General features: G+C 34.8%; 3 protein-coding genes across 7 annotated transcripts; 1 reads left to right on the top strand and 2 right to left on the bottom strand.

Annotated features, from left to right (window-relative positions):
• TIP1 (Ankyrin repeat family protein with DHHC zinc finger domain-containing protein) lies at positions 1-5,919 on the bottom strand. Its single transcript, XM_088502198.1, has 13 exons — positions 5,231-5,919; positions 4,757-4,897; positions 3,877-3,989; positions 3,196-3,275; positions 2,935-3,098; positions 2,528-2,666; positions 2,328-2,427; positions 2,011-2,068; positions 1,726-1,803; positions 1,505-1,603; positions 928-1,006; positions 684-832; positions 1-561 (listed from the first exon to the last, which is right to left on the bottom strand). Exons 1-13 carry the CDS (start codon positions 5,489-5,491, stop codon positions 106-108), a joined length of 1,917 nt encoding a protein of 638 aa, XP_088358324.1. The 5' UTR covers positions 5,492-5,919; the 3' UTR covers positions 1-105.
• A 4,652-nt stretch (positions 5,920-10,571) lies between these two features.
• Positions 10,572-16,510, top strand: LOC107640628 (uncharacterized). 3 transcript variants are annotated; one of them, XM_016344141.3, is made up of 3 exons: positions 10,572-10,950; positions 12,003-12,052; positions 12,136-12,727. In XM_016344141.3, the coding sequence occupies exons 1-3, from the start codon at positions 10,822-10,824 to the stop codon at positions 12,488-12,490; spliced, it is 534 nt and encodes a 177-aa protein (XP_016199627.1). In that variant the 5' UTR covers positions 10,572-10,821; the 3' UTR covers positions 12,491-12,727. The 3 variants fall into 3 exon arrangements, with proteins under 3 accessions (XP_016199627.1, XP_088358323.1, XP_016199617.1); XM_088502197.1 differs by lacking the exons at positions 12,003-12,052; positions 12,136-12,727 and adding exons at positions 15,845-15,897; positions 15,992-16,474 and having other exon boundaries at positions 10,674-10,950; XM_016344131.2 differs by lacking the exons at positions 10,572-10,950; positions 12,003-12,052; positions 12,136-12,727 and adding exons at positions 15,050-15,414; positions 15,845-15,897; positions 15,992-16,510.
• On the bottom strand, positions 13,619-14,737 carry LOC107640608 (adenylate cyclase). Of its 3 annotated transcripts, XR_015902611.1 has the most exons (3): positions 14,133-14,737; positions 13,772-13,938; positions 13,619-13,713 (listed from the first exon to the last, which is right to left on the bottom strand). XR_015902611.1 is itself a non-coding variant. In XM_016344120.3 (2 exons), coding segments are annotated over exons 1-2 (606 nt in total). In that variant the 3' UTR covers positions 13,619-13,937. The 3 variants fall into 3 exon arrangements, 2 of the variants coding, with proteins under 2 accessions (XP_016199606.1, XP_016199607.1); XM_016344120.3 differs by having other exon boundaries at positions 13,619-13,938; XM_016344121.3 differs by lacking the exons at positions 13,619-13,713; positions 13,772-13,938 and having other exon boundaries at positions 14,132-14,737.
• Positions 16,511-21,201: the final 4,691 nt, after the last annotated feature.

The raw sequence follows: 21,201 nt of genomic DNA, 5'->3' as shown, positions 1-21,201 counted from the left end.
TGGTAGAAAAGAGCCATAAAAAATTGAATATTAACGTAAAAACTAACATGGATGTGTGCCTATGATATACATCATTACAATTGGGTACAAGCGGACGTGTTAATATCATGAAGAGGGTGCAACTATGCTGTTCCGTCCAAGGCCAAGACCTAAGCCCAATGGGATGCTTTCATTTCTGGCTTTGCCATGGTTATTGTGACTACAATGTGCAGAATGAACATGGCCATTAACATGTCCATGACGGTGGCTGTGATTGGAACTACTGGAATTCACATTAATAACATGATGCCCATTTGTGCGTTCAGAATGAGAATGAGAACGAGAATGGGAGTCCCCGTTTGCGAAGTTCGAGCCCCTACCGATGTTCGTCATTCCAATACCCTCCTCTGAATCGCCTAATTCATCAATACTTATATCTTCATTGTACCCATTGATCAAGAAATCAGAACAGTTCTTCTTGCAACCATGATCATATGGGTTTCTGAATCTACCATTTGGACCTCTGAGGTAGCTATACCGCATTGCGTTTGCCATTTCATTTGTTGTAGTATTGCGCGAAATCTGGGTTACAGGAAAAAAGGAAAGGCATACTTTAGGTCAGATGAGAGAAAACATCTGCATCAGATCCAAATACATAGATGAAAGGAATTGAAAACAAAATGATGCTTCCAAGGCAATCATACCTGACTAGCCTGAACAAAAGTCAAAGCAAACACGCTAAAAAAGAGGAAAAAATCAGCAATTATAAATGATATTGCACCAACGTGTTCCTTGCCAACATACTGAAGCCATGTTCCAAATGAGGAAGGAGCCATTGGATCGGTTAACACCCCTGTATGTAGAAAATTAGTTTCCATCATCAGTCTGTATTTCAGAAAAAAGAGCATTGGTAACATTTAACTCATTATGTCTCAACAACAAACATACTTGAAAGAGTAACTCCACCGGTTATTATCATTGCTGAAACTTCAAGAACAAGAAAGACAAAGAAATCCCATTTGTTCTTCTGTAAACATAAATGAAACAAAATGAAGTCAATACATCTAAAAGAGACAAGAGGGGAAAAAAGAGAGGGGGGTGGGGTTTCAATTCAATGAGTTGGACAAAGCAAGTTGCATACTTAATCAAGGAAAGCATAATTATGTTAAAAGAATAAAAATGGCTCACTCTATTAACAAAGTGGGAAAGTAATGAAGGTCTATCCTAACTTATTCTACAAATGTATATGGCATATCTTAACAACAAAATAGAACAATCAATCATAAGAATGGTATAACACAAATTAAAAACTTGATAGTCACTAACATACCACAAAATCAACATAGACCTATTTAAATTGTCTGCACCATATAAATACCCAGAAGGAAACAGGAAAAAAATATCTGAGGCTTATTTTTCTACCTACACCCTTCTGTTCAATTGAATTCACTGACAAAATGAAAAAGCTTACTTTACTCGACTACCATTTAAATGACAGTCATGTACATTGATCAACCAGAAGTACCTTCCCAATGCAGTTGGAAACCCAAGGACAATGGTGGTCAAATTGTTCCACACAACGGTCGCAAGTAGAACAGTGTTTTGCACGAAGAGGCCTGACAATCTAAGGAAAAAAGTACTATGAAATTGTGTACAAAATCATTTAAAGCAAGGGTACACAAATTGAGCTAAGTAAAGAATGCATCCCAACAATAAGTCAGGTGAACAAAAGAAAGCATTGTTCACCTTGCATGTTGCACAGAGCTGGGACCAATTTCCAGCTAGCAAAGCAGGATTATTTATCTCAATCTTCAATAGAGGCTCCTGCAATACATCATTAAACCTTTCGATGTTAATGCCATATACACTTATATGTATTGAACATATCGAGGAGAATTGATGGGCTCACGAGATATTACAAAAAAGAAATCATCCAAGGTAGAAATGGAGTTTATACAATCTTGGGGATGAGAGGGTGTGGGCGAGAATCAAAGTATAGACAAGGATCACAAAGAACAGAACAAAACTCACATCATCTTTCATATTCTGTGTGTCACTCTTATTTAATCTGATGAAACCTGGATCCTTGCTGTAAAAAGGTTAAAAATAGAAAGATTAACAAAATAAGATAACAAAACAAATGACAACTATCTCAAGTAATATCTCAGGTATTTGAAAACAAGAACCATCCAAATATGGATAGAACAGCAACTCATAATATGCATCTATTTATGTGTCAGTTCACATGCCACATTGAAGCTATGTTTCTTTTACATATAGTAGCCTATAGCGTATTCATGAATCATGAGAAGCTATAAAGTCTAAACTCTAAAGTCCATATCACTTACCTGCTACACCTGTAAAACATAGCCAATCCAACAGTTGCAAGTAAAACTCCAAGCCATGCAAGAAGGCCAGTTGCAGCTGTCAGCTTTGGCAGATTTGTTGCTGCAGACGGGACAGAAACGTAGTAAGGAAACCATCAAATAGACATGTAACTGTTCACATGCACACAGCTTATTTCATGTGTAGAAGTCAAGATAGATACCCAATATGACGGAATGAATATATGTGACCAAGAGCAGAAAAATTATACACCAAAGTATGGGAGCAAGTCCTAATTTGGAAATCTTCCCAAGACGACTGTTCCCATCACAGCGTTTGTCAAGCAGCCTCCGGGCATTTCCCTACATAACAGATTCATCAAATTTAAAATAAAACAAAAAAGGCTTTGTATTTGCAACTGGTCAATACATGAACCAAATATAACAAAAATGCTAAGCAGATTTGGAATTATTCATCAAGATAAGTTGGCAAAATTTGCAAGGCATATATTTGGAATTAACAACCCATAGAAATGTGATTCTAGTTTGGATGCAAATATATTTTGAAAGGAGGGAGAGCAGATGACATTGTTCTAAACAACTGACAATATTTTGGTTATAAAACACGTACAAGGAAAAAAGCAACTTGTCTGTGATTCTTATCAGAAGCTAGTTGTGCTGGTGTAAGGCCTGTATTATCAGTCACAATCAGGTCTTCCTTCTTGCCAGCCTGTACCAAGACAGTACAAGCCTCCAAGTTACCCCTAATAGCAGCCCAATGAAGAGGAGTGCAACCTGAATAAACAAACAGAAATAGGAAAGGCTATAATGCTTTGAAAATTTGAGATCAAATCATCGCTAACAAAGTTGAGGTTAGAGCTATCTAGCATACCCTCTTTGTCTTGTCGTCCTCTATGTGCATCAAGAAATAATAGAAGACGTATACAATCAGCAAAACCTTTGTAAGCAGCCCTGAAATTCCAACCAGTAGAGAAGAAACAATTCAAGCATTTCATAGTGAAGAATTACACATTTTATTCAATGAAGTATGACCTTTTCAAACATCTTTCTAAATAGAAAATGGACACATGAAACCAAAAAGAATGGCACACAAAGTAAATGAAGACTGTAGTGTACCAAGAGAACTTACACGGCATATATTCCAAGCATCTCCATATTAGAATAATCGAATGTAATTGGAAAATGGAAACTTAATATTGTCAAAGGAAGATTAGGACTGGACCATATGATTTTAAAACCATTTCAAAATTTTCATTCTCAGCTTGGACAAATTTTGGATCTACTTCCCACATTATGATTCCACTTATATTCTTCCAATGAACTTCTAGGGTCAATTTCTGTTTTCGATAACCAAACCAACTACAGCAAAAGTTTGATTGGGGAGGATAACACGATGTCGTAACCAAGCAAATACATATCAGAGAGACTCATACTAAAAATGAACTTGTCACTTGTACGTGTATCAAGCTATCAGCTCCAATGAAGGGCCATGCTTGACTGCAGAGCAGTGAATCAAATAGAAAAAGAAGTCTGAATGCAAATTCTTGATTACCAATGCAAGGGGCTTCTTCCATCATTATCAAGAACATCGGGGTCAGCATTCCATTTTGAAACAATGTGGTAAATGAAAGCTGTCTGACCGTATTGAGAAGCAACATGAGTTGTCTGCATCATAATAAATAAAGTCAACAATTATACCTACACAGAGCCTTCAAGCAAAAGAAGAATTCATAACTACCAACTTAGTCCAAGTACCCACAGATACAGATGAACAATTGCAAGGGACAGATAACAAACATTGACAGCTAGAACAAATAATCTGTTTCTTTTAGATTTCTCTTGATTCAATTCATAATTACAGACAAATATAGAAGGGCTTCATTTTTTACTTTTATTCCATATTGAAATTGACAATAGCAGGACAAATTTGGATAGCTATAAATATGGTTGGTTTCTAGGGAAAGAGTACATAATAGCTCACTAATCGAGCGCACTTATGCCAAAGATGAACAAGGCTAAGCAATCTGCCAAAGCTATGGCATGTTAAAATGAATTGGTTGGGGAGCGCTAACTATGGATATGATAGCAGAAATAGACTGATTTTATATCAGTCTTCAATTCGAATTAGCAAAAGCAATGTCTCCTTGCATAATATGGATTCCAAACATTCATGATCTGGACTGGAGTGAATGTTAACTTTCATTAACAAATTTAATCAAGATATGCAATGATGACAACATTTTCATGGGTGTGAACATCCAATATTTATGAACCTCCAATAGAGTTGGCCAAAAGGACTAGCAGGCAACAACAGGAGGCTGGAGGCACATGGCATGTCACTCTAAAAGCTCACATTTCTAAATTCATGATTTTGATCCTTACCCCAGTGATATCCATATTCCTGAAAAAAGAAACAACCAAATCAATCTAACCTGATATCCCTTCATATCAGCAGCGTTCAGTCGGGCACCCTCTTGGAGTAAAAGCTCCGCAACCTGAATAGCACCTCGAACTGCACTCCAATGTAATGCTGTCTGGCCAGTATGATCCGTGGCATTCACATCTCCCCCATGCTGCCAATCAAAACAACAACAAATGATTAGTCATACTCAATTTCCATTTCCATCAACCACGCATGATCAACTACCTGTCTAGCTGAGCCAAGCTACCATACAAATTCTAAAACTAGAACCATCATCATCATCGATTTCTCTTATACAGCTCCAACAACAAAAAAGCATAAGCTCCTACAATGCAAGGGTAAACACTGACACAATCAACGCTTTCAGGGAATGCAGGACACAGCAGCGAATCGGGGAAAAAAGAGCTTCAAGAGCTCGAGCTAGAGCTTAGAAAAACGCAAAAATAAAAAATAAAAAATCAACAACAAACCAATGAAAAAGAACCTCAATGATGTACTGAGCTGCCGCAGTGTGGTTGTTGAGAGCCGCCCACTGGAGTGCATAGTAGCCCAGCCCATCAGGCTCCGACACGCTGCATCCCTCACGCTCCACCAGCCTCTGCAGCTTCTCTAGATCCCCGTACGCCGCGGCGGCGTACACGTCGTTGCGGAGACTCTCTTCCGGGACGTCGCTGGAAGCTGAGGGCGGCGATTGATTATGATTGGTGGATTGGACCTCCTCGACGACCTCGATCTCGGACGACATAGCTCCGCGGCTCGAAGAGTTGAGTGAAAGAGAAGAGGGGCGTGGAGATCGATAATTTGAAATTGGATTGGGATGGTTGACTTTGGAATTGCAGAATTTAGGGAAGAAAATGAGGAAATTTCTTATTATTAAATTTTAGGGTTTTTCTGGGAATATTAGAGAGAAATGAAGAGAGAGAAAGTGAGAGAGAGGGTTCGGGTCTTGGCCGACGGTGTTGACCGGAGCCCTCTGATGAGCAATGGAATCAAAAGAGGCCAACACACGCGAAGACACTCAGAAAGGGATAGAATACCGAAGATATAATTTCGACAACTCGGTGGTGCCACTTCCTATTTTTATATTCTTTTCATTTTTCTTTGCATTGTTGGGGAAAATTTTATATTCCGTATTTTGCTTTCAAAATATCGTCATAACAAAAAATAAATTTATATTTTAAGTTCAACTATTTATTGAATATATAGTTTATCATTTTATTTTTTAGATAAATATTAAATTTACACTTATATACACGCATGAATTGATTTACGATTATACATTTTATTACCTATTCCATCCTCATCATGAACGAGTTTTTTATAAAGGTATCTTATCCTAGCATAGACGAAATAAGTAAAGAAGGATTAGATGATTAGTAGTGTATTTAGGTCCAGTTTGGGTAAATAATTTAAATAAGTTCTTTTGGAAAAAAAACTTAAAGTATAAGGACTTTTATTAATTTCAGTTTATAAATAAGTTATTTTGTGTTTGGATTTTTAGTTATAAAAGTACTTATTTTAAAGTTGTAGTATTTAGAAAAATAACTCAAAAATTAATTTTTTTTACAGAAAAAAATGAATATTAAAATAATGATGATAACAAATACTTTCCAATATTAAATGTTAATTTTACATAATCTAATCACTAATATTGTGTATGATATGGTAGGTGAAAATAAAAAATAAATATAAAATGTGTGTCAATGTATATTTTGTTGCTGTTTTTTATTTTTTTTTTTACTCCTATTAAAACTCCCTTCTCCTTTATTGAAGTCAAGAACTTGCTATAATTAACTATGAAAATAATAGCAAGTTATAAAATCACATGTGAAAAAAATAAAATTAAAACTGAAATTTCATACCACAGTTAAATACAAATTTAATAATAAAAAATAGAGTGATAAAATGATAAAAAAAAAAACTTAGAATGAATATATGCAGTAGGTTGTTCAGATGCAATATTGTCTGAAAATGAAAATGGTGGTGGAGGAGCAATACTTCTATCACATGAATCATTACGTGAAAATGGTGAGGTTTGGAACATTGAGTGAGAATGATGGTGGAATGATGGTGGAAGGCCAGTGCTTCTAGCAGACCTTGCATGAAAATGGTGGTGAAGGGTCAGTATTTTTCACAGAGTCAATAAGAAAAGTAATTTTTTTTGTTTCGAAATTAATTTTTTTTAAGGAAGTGGTAAAATGACTTATCGAAAAGTAGAGAAGTCATATATTTTTACTTCTTAAAAAAAGCTGTCAATTAACTTTTCGGGAAGTTAAAAGCTTTTTCTAAAATTGTGCCAAACATGCAGATTCCGACTTTTCATAATCCAAAAGTCAAAAAAAGTAGCTTCTACTACTTTCCAAACGGACTCTTAGTCTATAAACTCATCCATATGAACGTATTTCGTGTATATTTAGGAACGAGATACATTCATAAAAAACTCATCTATATTAAAGACAAGTTCATTTTTCATATTTTACAAAATCTCTCCACTTCATTTTCTTTAAATAATTTTTGTTTAGTATGCTCTTCTTGGTGGGTATTAATTCGTTGGTGATGATGTAAACACATGCCCTGGATATCAACCGGTTAAATGTGACTACATATATTGCTGCAATGCTCGACTGAGAGGTTGGTAACCGAATTAGTCGATTATTTCAATATTACTATTATTAGACTGATTTTGTTAGTTTAGGTTAGATAATATTAATTGTTGTTTAGTTTATATATTCATGTTATTATTAAGCTGATTTTGTTAGTTTAGGTTAGATAAGAATGATTTTAAAAAATATGACTATGATAATATCTTACTTAATAATTTTATTCTAATTACTTTGAATTAGTTAAACTTTTTGTTGCATAATAAAATACCGGTAGACACAATTATTTAATTTATGTTGATTATTTTGAAAATATCGAAATGGTTAGTAGGACATTTTGTAGTATTTTTTGTATTTTTTAATTTTTTAAAGAAACTAAACTTGTTAGTTAGGGTTTTTTTTATAATATTTTATTTCATATTTATATTATTTATTCCAAAAAATCACAGTTAGTTCATTAGTGGTGTTAGTATTGGTTTTTATTAGTTATTAGTTATTTCATATGTTTGCAGTCGATGGTGCTTCATTCTAGGCGGATGTTCCCACATCATGCCTTCTCTATATATTATGTTGTCGAACATCAGGGAGGCAGGATTTGAGTATGCAGCGAGGCTAAGGAATTTTTGTTTCCACAAGTTCCACCTACTGTAGGGTGAGTATACCATCACCTCTAGGATGTGACATATTATCTTGGGTTGCATACGGATGAAGGTCTAGTTGGTGATTCTCAACGAGATTTCTAGATGCACCATCAAAGATTGACATGGAATTGGGTGGCAGAGCTATTGAGAGCCATGCCACTGCAGTAGCTGGAGGGCAAGAAGGAGAGTTTTTCGATTAAGATGATGTGGCTGAGACAAAGGATGCAGCAGATTCCTACTAATGCTAATCGTGACACGTTGCGACAGTACACCCGATGCTATATCATGATGATGATTAGCAGGTACTTGATGACGGACAAGTCCAACAATTAGGTCCATATCTAGTGACTTTCCCTCCTTATAGACTTTCAAACATGCAGAAGATTATCTTGGGGATCAACGATCCTTGTTTGGACGTATAGATCCTTTAGTATTGTAGTTGATCGGACTACTCCAAACATAGCTGAATGCCTGTCTTCTGATCGTGAGCTGGATATACCATAGGTAGAGTGAAGAGGGGTTAGGTTCCTATCCTGTGCTTTAATTTTGTGCACGTCCATCAAATAGACAGTGAAAAGAAAGGTGGGCTCGGTCCAGCCAGTGTCAGATGCTCCTATTAATGTTGATAAGTTCTTGAAGAACACTGGCAAGGGCGATAATGTGTGCAGACTTAGTATGACTGGTGGAGAGGTCGAGTTAGGGAGGAAGTGATGGTCAGAGCAGATCCTAAGGCAAACACGAGACTCAGCCATGAGTAGTTAGATTGGTGAATGTGTGAGTGCAGGTTTTGATTCTTATCATAGGACAGCGTGCTTGCCGACCCTACAATTGTGCCGCTCCCTAATGATCTTCAATTAACAGCGATACAACCTCATGATCACATATAGCTCACAGCGGATGCACCCGCTCCAAGGCGAAGAGGTCAGGCCAGGTAGAGGGAGGTGAGGCGGGAGCATACGGGAGATAGTCGAGGGGTGCAGGTCACAGAGAGGCTAGCAGATAAGGTGCTAAAGTGCGAAGGATAGTCAGACAAAGTCGTATGACCAGAGAGTAAAGATAGTGGGTGGACGTGGAGTCGGGAGAAGAGGCGGAGTTCCATAAGTATGAAGAGTTCAGGGATGACTTGTTCTATGACATCTTTGGCGACTTACCGCCGCCAGGTTAACAATTTGTCCAGTATGTTATTCCTGGCACGCCATATGTCGTTGAGGAGGAGAGGGAGGTGGAGAGCTATATCACATTTGAGACATTACTCGCACAGATAGTGCTATAGTTCAAAGATTGGCAGACTGATATATCTCCAGTATCGTAATGTTGTAACCGACACCTCATCAGCGGCACCATCACCACCACCTCCTTCACTTCCCCTACCACTTGGGGTCACTTAGCTGTAGGTACCAACGTATGTGTCTCCTCCTGCAGTGGCTACCATTATTGGGAATCATCACAGCCTGGACACAGTATGCTATTCCACCTTCAGTGGACTATGGTTGAATGATGGATCCATAGTACTCACAGTAGTCGCCTGGGTATCTATAGTACTATCAATATCCACTACAACCATAATTGTATCCACTACTTCTACTGTATCCACGGAATCTTTCACCACAGTCTTATGTGGCACCTTTACCATTACAACCTCAGAGGCCTACCTGCTAAATTCAACCGCTGACATGCGACACAGCTGGTCGTTTACATCATCTATCTCCCCTTCTCCTCCATAGTCATTATTATGTATTAAAAATGTATATTATGAAAGCAATTATATATAAAATGGTAAATTACCTACAAATTATATATTTTGGTAAATAAAATAATTAAACTATTTATTAAAAAATAATTAATTTTTTTATGGGGTTAATAATCAAATTAGTTCCTAAAAGATGACTGATTTTTAAAATTTGTCCTTGAAATATTTTATCAATCAAATTGGTTATGCAAAGATTATAAATTAATTATTTTGTTCTTCAGTCACTCAATTAACAGTTTTTGTGAATGATTGATGATATAGAACATTAACTCACATCATACGTAATATCTAGTATATCTAATTAGATGTTGAACAAATATATTTATGAAAATTTATCAATTTAGTATCGTTAGGTTATATTAGGACTAGGGTTTATATAATTGAAAAAAATATAATAAATTGATAGATTTTCATAAACATATTTATTTAGTATTTAATTAGATATGTTAGGTGTCATGTATATTATAAGTTAATGTTTTATATCATCAATCATTGACAGAAACTATTAATTAAATAATGAAAGTACAAAAATGATTAATTTGTAATTTTTAAAAGACTAATTTAATTGGTAAAATTTTTTAAAGAGAAATTTAAAAAATAACTTATTTTTTATAGACTAATTTGACCATTAATTTTTTTTTGATGGTTTAACACACATTTTAAATATAAAGTATTCGAAATACAATTAATTTACCAAACAAATGATATCTCGAATATATTTGAGATCAATTTATTGAAATTTTTTTATATTCTGAATGCAGATATATTTATATTTATTTTGTATATACTACATCACAATTTTATATATTATAAAAAATCTGCAAATTTTTACTTGATTTTTAATGTGAAACAAACACAATTTATTATCTTAAAAAAAATTAAGAAAAAAAAAAAAAAACTAATGGAACCAAATCCAAGGGGGTTCACCATAACCGGCCGAACCTCTTCCTTCTTTTCAGGCTTCTACTCTCTTTAGTCCCTTGTTTCTCTTGTTCTCTTATTCTCTTCTTCTGCTGCTCTCATTGGAATTGTTTCTCTCTTTCCCGGTTCTCATTTTTAGGGTTTCAATCACTGCTTTTGTGCAATGGAGGACCTATCACCTTCTTATCCCAGCTCGGTCCACATAACTCTTCTGCTACCCTCTGCCGTTCAAGCCATGGCGCTGCATACTGTTCTTGCAGCGGCAAAATCTCTCCTTTGTCTTCTCATTTTGGTATCTTCACAAAAACCCTCTTTCAATTTTTGTTTTTGAGAATATTGTTAGTTCTAAAGTGTTCTTCAATTATCGTTAATAGTTTAGGTAATTGGTGTTCCTAAATTTTTTTTTTTAATTTTAATTCTTGTGCTCTATATGCTCATATTGTTTCAGGCTATATAATTTTGTACAGGATTGGTTTTCAATTCTAACTTTTGTTCGTTTAATCATTGTTATTCAGCAGAATTTAGGGTTTTTGATTTCCTAAAGCGTTGCCGGCAAGTCTTTTGGGTCAAAAGCTAATAGGCAGCTCATAATGTTAAATTTTATGGTGAACAACATTTCTTTTGTGTGTGTGTGACAGTGCGTAAAGGATTCAACTTGGTTCTAGGTTGGTACTTAGAAGATTGCAGTGAAACTCTTCTCTGTCATTGTTCTTGTTTGGAGTGTACTTTATTTGTCACCAGGGATGTTGCCTTGTTTGGTTATAGTGCAAAATTTGTCTCTAGTTGAGTTCTAAAGAATAGTGGTTTGTTCTTCATTTTTTCTATATTATGTCATTATTTTTGCCAGTCAAGAGTGTTTTCAGACATCATTTACTTTTTCACTGAAGTGCTGTGCAAATTCACAAGCCTTGATCTTTGAAGTTTTAACCGGTGATTCAAGGGAAGCCTAGGATAGTGTGCTAATGTGGGTTCTCTTGCAGATTGTGTCGGCATATGTTGCATGCTTGGTTTTGAAGTTTCTTTTTTAAATTGTGTTGTATATTCTGATCTTAGATACGAAATTTATAATTTCTTTGATTCTTTCCCTCTTCACTGCTCTGATCGTTTTTAAATAATAAGGTCTGTATTCCTGTTGGAAACAGTATTGTGGAGCTTAGTTTGTTTCATTGATGCTTGCTTTAGAAGCTAAGTGCAATTTGTTGTATTGCAATCATAATTCCATATCATATAATTTGATCCCATGCTATGATTTTTGTGTATGTCATAAGCTAAGTAAACTAGGACCATCAATATAGTAGCACAATCTTTCACATTCTTATGTCTTTATTTTTGTTTGAAATCCAGACTGGATCTCTGGTGGCTGACATCAATAATTCAGTGACAATGGATCAAAGGTGAGAATAAATTTACACTCCTTCTGATCTGATTTATGAAATGGTAAGTTTTACACCGCTGACTTGTGTTTGTTGTTTTTTAGATTACCTATTGATGAACTCTGTAAGGGAAAGGATACTTATCTTAAAAGTAAGGATGGTGATTCGGATGATGACGAGGAAGAGGAAGATGATGATGATGATGCAAATGAACAGGATGACGAGGGAGGAGACGAGGACTACTCAGGCGAAGAAGGTGATGAAGAAGCTGATCCTGAGGATGATCCGGAGGCTAATGGTGCAGGAGGAAGTGAGGGCGAGGAAGACGATGATGATGGTAATGAGGATGATGATGACGACGATGGGGAAGATGGTGATGAGGAAGAGGATGAAGAGGAGGATGAGGAAGAAGAGGAAGATGACGAGGTTCCACAGCCTCCTACTAAGAAAAGGAAGTGAAAGTATAGTAATGGGTAACGGGTACAGTGTTCTCGTTCACTCCTTTGTAATGCCCTAGTGAGTCTTAGTCCTTAGGACAGAAGGTTTCCTTTCAAGTGGATCTATAGTATAAATATGCTATTATTGTTACTGGTGTTAGTTTTTGGTAATGTGATTATTGCTATTTAGTATGTGTCATAGTTAAACTGTAGTAATTTCTTTTAAGAAAAATAATTATAGGCATGGGCTTTGTTTTCAGGGCGTGATTTTAGCATAGAGACCACGAAAATGTTTGGAAAACAAGAATTTTCAGCCTAAAATTATCAAAAACTTTAATTTTAACTTTGTTGTCATGGGAGAAAAGCAAAAGACAGCATGTTGGTGAGAGTGAAGGAGAAGGGAACGGTTGAGGGAAGGAGGATAGATTTAGGGAATTCACAAAATATTAAAGGTAAAAATAAATAAAAAATTTATGTCCAACAAAATCTGTGTCTCAACTTCCTGAAGAGACACAATACACATCTATTGTGTGGAGTCATGTATCACTGTGTCACCGTGTTTATGTATTAGATGGACATACTCACTAATCAAACACGGTCTAAATCTACATCAAAATGAAAAGTTGAAGCTTTTTTTCTTGTTTGTTTGTTTTGTTTTAATTTTAAGATTTTTTAGTAACACTCTTGGAAATGCTATTGAGCTAAATGAAAAATTTCCTCATGTGCTGAGGAGGCGTGACACTAGAGGAAATGTGACATAATAATAATAACAATAATTCAATCAAACTTGGAATTTAATTTTAATGCAAATTTAGATGTGGCGTTACATAATTGAATACACATATAAAATTACTTTACACCAACAACAGTGTATCATAATTAAATTCATCAAACTTGTCAAATCATTTAACATTCTTAAATATCAATTCACATTAAAATAACTATGCCTACACGCGAGTCTTTACCAATTTATATGTAGTTCTTCGTTCTCTTCATGCAAAAACTTATTCATCACAGAATTATCCACAATAAATACTGCGGAAGCATGGCCACGTCTTCTTGTGCGTTGCATAGCTTAATCTAATAATCTCATGTCAAATTAGCTTGTCGCCCAAGTCGGATAGACTATAGAGTATTTAGTCACCGGTACTTAAAACACTTGCAGCACTAGACTGGCAATTCGTTACACGAAGCAACGTTAATTTGATACATACTCAGTTTGACCAAGGCAAGAATAGCAATGATCTAAGGCATGAATACTTGAATAGTGTTATCCAAAATCCACTCAGCAAGCTGTCCTCGCAGACTTTAATTAGATAATTACAAATAGTTTTCTTATTAGAATGACAAATGCAAATGGCGCTTATTCATCAGCCAAATAAACAGTAAAAAATCGAAAATATAAATAGTCCTCTTGAGGACAAAGCGAGTGCAGTCACCAATCTAGATCGTCATTCAATCATCAGTAACCTACAAAACAGAACATTATCATAACAATGTCAGAAATCTAAGCAACAAAATTGAAGATTCTTTAGGGGAAAATGGCAGTTATTCCAACCACAATTGAATTGGGGAATTGTCTAAAGCATACCACATTCCACCACGACATTCAAACCAACAAATGTTCTAATGCATTCAATTAAAAAGATAGAAACTTCACTCACTATGGCAGTTTCCCAGAACGAAAAATTGCAAATTTGGACATCAAGGAGTAGGAGTAATCAATCCCATTCTCCTTCAAGAACTCCTCCAGAACCCGCTTAGCCTCATCAGGATCAGCACTCTCGCATTCAATCTCGTAAAGAGTCCCAAAATCAAAGCATGTCTCATCCACCTCCAATTTCAAACCTTTCCACTCATAAACGCTTCTAATGTTTCGGAAACCCCCCAAACCCACGAATCCTTTCTCCCCCTTCACCCCAAACTCATTCCTCACCCTTTCCAAAACCCTAGATTCCACCGCCCCAAGCTTCCCAGGCTCCGCGACACAATCAAGACCAACCCTAGGGTTAAGATCTTCCTCGTCTTCCTCCACACGGCTCACGCCATCGACCAAAACAGCCTTCGCCTTGAGCGAAACGACGCAACGCTCGTTGTCGTTGTAGAACCGGAGGCGGAGCACTGCACGCTTTGACGAGAGCTCCGAATCGGCGCCGTCGAAGAAGAGATTGCGCTGGCGGTGAGTTGCGGCATGGAAGGGTGCGAGCAAGGCGGTGACTCTTCGGTGCGAGTCAGCGTTGGGGAGGCGAAGCTTCACTTCGACTTCCATTGGAGAATGGAGCTGTGAGAGAGAGCGAATGGTGAGGGAGGAGGGGAATTTAAGGAGAAAGCCCGATGCGGTGCGATTTGGAAGAGGGATCTTGGGCGCGATCGAACTGACGAAGGAGAGCGGCGGTAGCGGTGGCGCCAGTTGTGGTGGCGGTGGTGGATGTGGCAGTGGCGATGCGGCGGCGAGCTTCCTCGAGTTCTTCCTTGTCTTCGATTTTGACTTCGATATTAGTTGGCTTTCTTCTCAGCATTTTTGTTGAGAGAGTGAGACTCAGATTGAGAATCAGAGAGAGAATGTCGCATTTGCACGAATTTGGAATCCGCTTAACCCTACGATCCATCATCCGCCACTTTCGGTTCGGGTCTGACCCGATTTCTTAAAAAAATCCACCATTTGGATTACGTGGAAGCATGCCATTCGCTGTGACGGTATCAATTTGAATTGCAAAACCCTAACGGGAGGGTCTAGGGTTTACGTTTCACACCCAAACTCAAATTTCTTGACCACTCCCCAAGCCAGTGTAGTTGTAGAGTAGAATGGAGGTGGCTGTGGTTCGGAGTCTCGCCTTCAATGACGAGAAGACCTTTTCGGTGCCGTCTTTTGTGGAGGCCATGGTGGTCGACTCTCTCCTTGCTGTTGCTGCTGCTGCCAAATCTCTCGCTTACCTTCTCATTGCGGTATTCCCTTAGCAATTGTTGTTTTTGTTAGTGTGATTCTTACTTGCTGTGTGTTTTGAGCTATTAATGGTGTGTTTTTGTTCTTGCTGGATCTGTTATGCTGTTTTTATTCATCAGTGTTGGTACCATTGCATACCTTAGCTTCAAGAGGATATTTTTCCTCTTTTGTCTGGGATTGAAACCTGTGCTTCTCTGTTTATGTGGCTATAATGGTTTATTCTCTGCAAACTCTTTCTTGAGTTTCAACTTTCAACATTGCAGCTTTGCTTGGTGATATGCATATATCATCAAACTGCAATTATATAAGCTTAGAGTATAATTGTGCCTGCATATGTTTCTACATGATTTGTGTATGTTATGGGGTTTGTTAACAAATTATTGTTCATTATTGAATTGAGTAAAGTTTCTTTTTTCCTTTTTGGCCTCCCAGTCTGGATCTCTTCTCAAAGATGTCAATAATCCTGTGTCACCAATGGATGGAAGGTAACAATGAAGTTAACTTTATTACTTGGTGTTCTAGTTGTTTTGAGTTCAAAGATCAAATTATCCTGATTTTACTTGATAAATTCTTGGTTAGGTTTCCTCTAGATCAGTTGTTGTACAGGGCAAACCATGCTTCTGAAGAAAACAAGGACACCAGTGAAACAGAGGACGATGAGGATGATGAAGACGGCGAGGACGGAAACGATGATGATGATGATGCAGACGACGAGGACTTCTCTGGCGAAGAAGGTGAGGAAGATGGAGATCCTGATGATGATCATGAGGCCAATGGTGCAGGGGGTAGTGATGACAATGATGAGGATGACGAGGATGACGATGATGGCGAAGATGATGGAGAAGACGGGGAAGATGAAGAGGACGAGGACGATGAAGATGATGAGGAGACCCCGCAGCCACCTTCAAAGAAGAGGAAGTGAGACATTGTACTGTTGCCTTGTATCTTTCCTTTCTGCCATTGTAACCGATTTCTAGTTTCTAGTCAAGCTTAGTTCTTAGAGATTTACCACCCTGCCCATGTCACTCCATCATTCCCATGTCTAAGATCGTGTTTTATAAACATCATGATTAATATATGTCATTGTTTTTAGTATTATTGCTGCTTCTTGCGTCCTGTCATCGTCTTTAATGTACCTGTTTATCCAAGTTTGAAGGTAATCAGAGTCATCTTTATCGTTAAAGTTTTCTGCTTCTCAATGGCTCGTCTTAAAATTTGTTTTCTTTCTAAACAAATTTATCACTTGCCATTAAACTAAGGGAATTTATCAATGTTTTAATTCACAGATTTTATATGAAAAGACTAATCTTTTACTATTTTCTGAACAGTGATAAGTGAAATTGTCATCATCAAATTCTAATAGCCGGTTGTCTTTAGCTAAAAAAAAGATTAAGGGTTTATCCTAAAATGAAGAATTTGGAGTTTTGCATATTTCATGATGGTATATCTCTTCATTTTGATTGGACTTTTTCATAGTCAAATTGACAGCAGATGATAACATCAGAATTGAATAATTTCATTCCATCATTTTCAATCTCATTGGTATAAGCATGTGCATGTGTGTAGTTCATTACTGGTTGTTTTGCCATTAAAGAACTATAGAGTTGGGACTCACATGTTACAATGAAAAGCACATTCCAGATTCCACTGTAATATGCATATTAAAAAAGCGAACAATCCACTGAATTGCCAGCATATTAACCGGCCTTCGATGGTTTCCTTCTGTCACCACATTGTAATGCAACAAATTCACCAAAAAATAAAAATAAAAAGACTACTCATCATAGTTTGGAACGCCGTTAAATCCTTGAAAATGTTTAGACTTTAGAGTCTCTCTGCTCTCTGTCTTAGTAATTTGAACAAGCATAAAGAACATGCATGTGTCAGGCAAGGATAGTAAATGTTATTGCAGCATTTTGCCTTCATGTTAATGGACAAGATCCTAATAATTCGGATCATAAAAGTGCATAACAACATGTAAGGTAATAACTATAAATTTTTAGTTTTTTACTCTCAAGCTGCCTCCTTGTAATGTTTCTCTTTTTTAACTATGAGTTTTTATTATTATTTTTTTGTTGATTAGTGACCATTTTTGTTGGACCTATTGAGAGACAAATCAAAAATATATATCAAAGCCCACATTGTCCTCCAAATCCAATTAAGCTTCAATTTATCATAATATGTTTAACAGTTTAACCAAATTATGGATGCTATACATCCATCAATAATTGAGTTTATAACTACAACCAATCTCTGTTTGTTCTTTTGTTACATTTGGATTATGATATAAAAACTTTAGATAACAACTAACAAGCATCAACATATGTTATAGGAAGGTTGAATATGACTATATGATTCATTCCCTTTTTCTTATGGTATACTTTAGCTTCTACATTAACTTGTAAACTCCTATTTTATTCTTTGGTACATTGGTTCGTTTGTAAGTTAATAAATACAAATTTAAGCCACTGCGGTTGCATAAATGATACTACATTCAACATTGAATTCTAGAAAATGATGAACCTATATTACCAATGAGGGCAATGACATTTGTTTTGAACTCACAAGTCACAAGTTTTTCCTTCTAAGTCAAGATTTTGATACAAAAAATAAAAGGCCAAGTTATAAGAAAATTTAAAGTTGCTAACTCCTCGGTTTCCCCAAGGTATCCTAGTTTGGTCAAAAGGTTGAAAAAAAAAGAAGAAGCTAATTCTAGGGAAAATAAAACCATGGGTCTCTCTAAAAAGGGTATTATGGATTAATATATGTTCCATATACCATACTATATATTAATTTTATTTTATTGACATATATGAATATTTTTGTAGTAGGTGACATGCCAGCTTAAGAAGGAAATTATAATGGAATCAAAATTTTCAGTAGTAGCTTTCAATGTTAGCTTTGAGTAAACCAAAACAACACCTAACAATGAGACCTCCTTATCTAACCTATGAAAAAAAATAAATAAAAATAAAACATTATTGTTTCATTTGATTATTGATTGTTTAGGTCTTGTTCCCATTCACCCCTAATCCAAAAGTGCCAAGATCCGAGGATGAGGGATCGCTTTAAAAATTGAAAACAATGCAGTTGGCAACACCCAATATGGACCCAACTAAGTCCCTCCATCAATAATCCTATCTATCTATATAGATTTTATTTTTTGGTACATAAGATAAGGATTGGATGATTAATATGGAGATAGATAGGGATTGTCCTTAGGTCCACAATAAGGATTCTTTTTTGCCTTTGTAGTAGCTCAACAAATTAAAGTTATTAAGAGATATCAAATTTATGGTAATGGAGTAGATATAACAGCAAATTTGGCATGTATAATTTAGAGAGAATTAAGTTACTTCTTATTGAATAAAGTAGAACACTTATTGGATTATATAATTCTACCTAATTAAATGTATCTATGAACTTATTCGGCAAAACAACAATTAGGTAATACATTATTGGGGATGCTCCCATAAAGATGCATAAAAGGTCTTTTTGTAAAGATATTTATGTGTCGTATTATTATTGGACATATTAATGAACCGGTTATTTTTGAATTTCTTAACAAATTAGAATAAAACTGATTTTTTTTTATAAAATAATAATAAACCCAATTTTTTTTAGAAATTTAATTGTATTTTTTAATTTTTAGGGATTTAAATATCCAAAAACAAACAATCAGGGATATAATTATCTTTTTATCAAAAATACTAAAGATATTTGGTTTAGATGACATGATTCGATCGAATCAAATCAGGTCTAATAATTATAATGCAGACAATTAGGTTTATTATTGTTGCTATAATAGATCGATTTTGTTCTGGTTTATAATAAAAAATAAATTATTAACCGATTTAATAAGAATGTCCAATAATAACATAACATGTTTGAACGTCTTTAAAAAAAGACATTTTTAATGTCTTTATTAAAGTGGTCTCCTACATTTATTTTATCTTTTTTCCATGCATAATTGCTTATATTATAATAATAGAAGTTGATCTTTGTTACTCTTATATGTTAGGGTTGAAAAGGAGTTGTTAGACACGTTTGAGGAGTTCAATTTTATTTATTTACTTATTTATTTTGTGTTCCTCTCTCCCTCTAGAAGTCTATTTCACAATCATAGACAATAATGTCACTATGTCAACAGGCTAACTAAAACAAAATAATTTACTAATATATATTCATATATACAATTTATTTTTTCAGGAATATAATTTCTAAATGTGGTCAAATTAGTCATTTGACATATTTTAAGTTTGCATTGAAAATGAACATGCAACCACCAAACATTATTACATTACATTCGGAACAAATCTAAAACAATAAATATATCAAATCCTTAATACCAACACTAACAATAAAAAGAAAAATTAGTACCATCATGCATGCCCACCAAGTTAAGCCTTCCTGGCTTAAATCATGTCCAGTCCAAATCATATTATTTATTACCAGCGAATAACAACAAAGCATGAATCCAAATTAGTTATGATTTATTTATATTTTGAATGATCAAAAAATGTATCTACTTATTATATTTAGCATGTATGACTTTTTATTCTCTCTGAAACAATTTACTTTATTTGGAACGTATTCGTATTTGGTATGTATTTTTGTTATTAATTATTTTTATGTGGAAACTCAGATGCAGTCCAATTAACTCCATATAAAATTGATAGCTAAAAATCATTAAATAATTTGATATATTTGACTAAATTATCATCTAACAGTTCTCAAGTAAACTTTATTTTACCTTCTTTTTAAATTCATGCTAAAAGCCTATTTCAATAGTGACATATGCTTTTCATTCTCCCCTTGTAATAGATTGTGTATATGATTATTTTCTTAAACATGAAAAACGTATAAAGTAAGTATTAAAAAATTGTAATGTAGAGATGATTAGAGTTGGAAAACGGTGTTTGAAGACTGTGATAAGATGCAAGTGGTCAAGTTGTTTTCCTTTTGTTGAAAAAGGGTGAAACCATATTTGTCCACTTTACCCATTTTTGTACTTTCCCCACAGAAATTCAGACCATGCTCCCTTACCCCACCACCAACAAACGCGATCAACAATGTTATATATTTTTTTTGTGTATAATTTTTTTGTATATAATTATTTTAATTAAAAGTGATTGATAAAAAAATAACAGAAAATAAAAGATTTACTATTAAAAAAAAATACATAAGAAGATGTAATAAACAAGAGTTTAATTTTGATATACTAAGTTACTAACAGTATAAAATATTTTAAATAATCCTACAATTACATCTATTATTTTAGATAATCATTTACACTATTCATAAAAATAGTAGTTATTTTTGATGATGTGATATTACGTGATTATATGCTAGTGTAAAGTTACAAACTTAATAAAAAATAGTATAAACATCATTTCTCAATATTAACATATGCAAATACAAAATGGAAAACAAAATTAAAATGTTAACTATACAAACAAATTTTTTCCCTTCCAAATATAGTAGTATGTTCTTAAATAAGTAAATCTTATCTTATGTGTATATCTATATATGTTTCCTTACAATAAGGAGTGATTCAATTTTCATGACCTCATTTCAATATGCATTTATTTCACAGTAGAAATAACTATTTTTTCATAAATTTTGTTTATGTGAAACACTGTCCTCAATACTATTGTTTTTGAAAAATACGTAGAAACAAATCAATCAATTTTAATTGGTTCTTACAAAAATAAAAAGAATAGACTAAAACATTTTTCAATAATAATATTAGTAATAAGTACTAAATAACTGTTCTTTTCCAATGATTT

Source organism: Arachis ipaensis, chromosome B1 (assembly GCF_059453495.1).
Source record: "Arachis ipaensis isolate K30076 ecotype BB chromosome B1, ASM5945349v1, whole genome shotgun sequence".
NCBI classification, from domain to species: Eukaryota; Viridiplantae; Streptophyta; class Magnoliopsida; order Fabales; family Fabaceae; genus Arachis; species Arachis ipaensis.
Note: the sequence above shows the minus strand (reverse complement) of the source record. Positions and strands in the feature narration are given on the sequence as shown.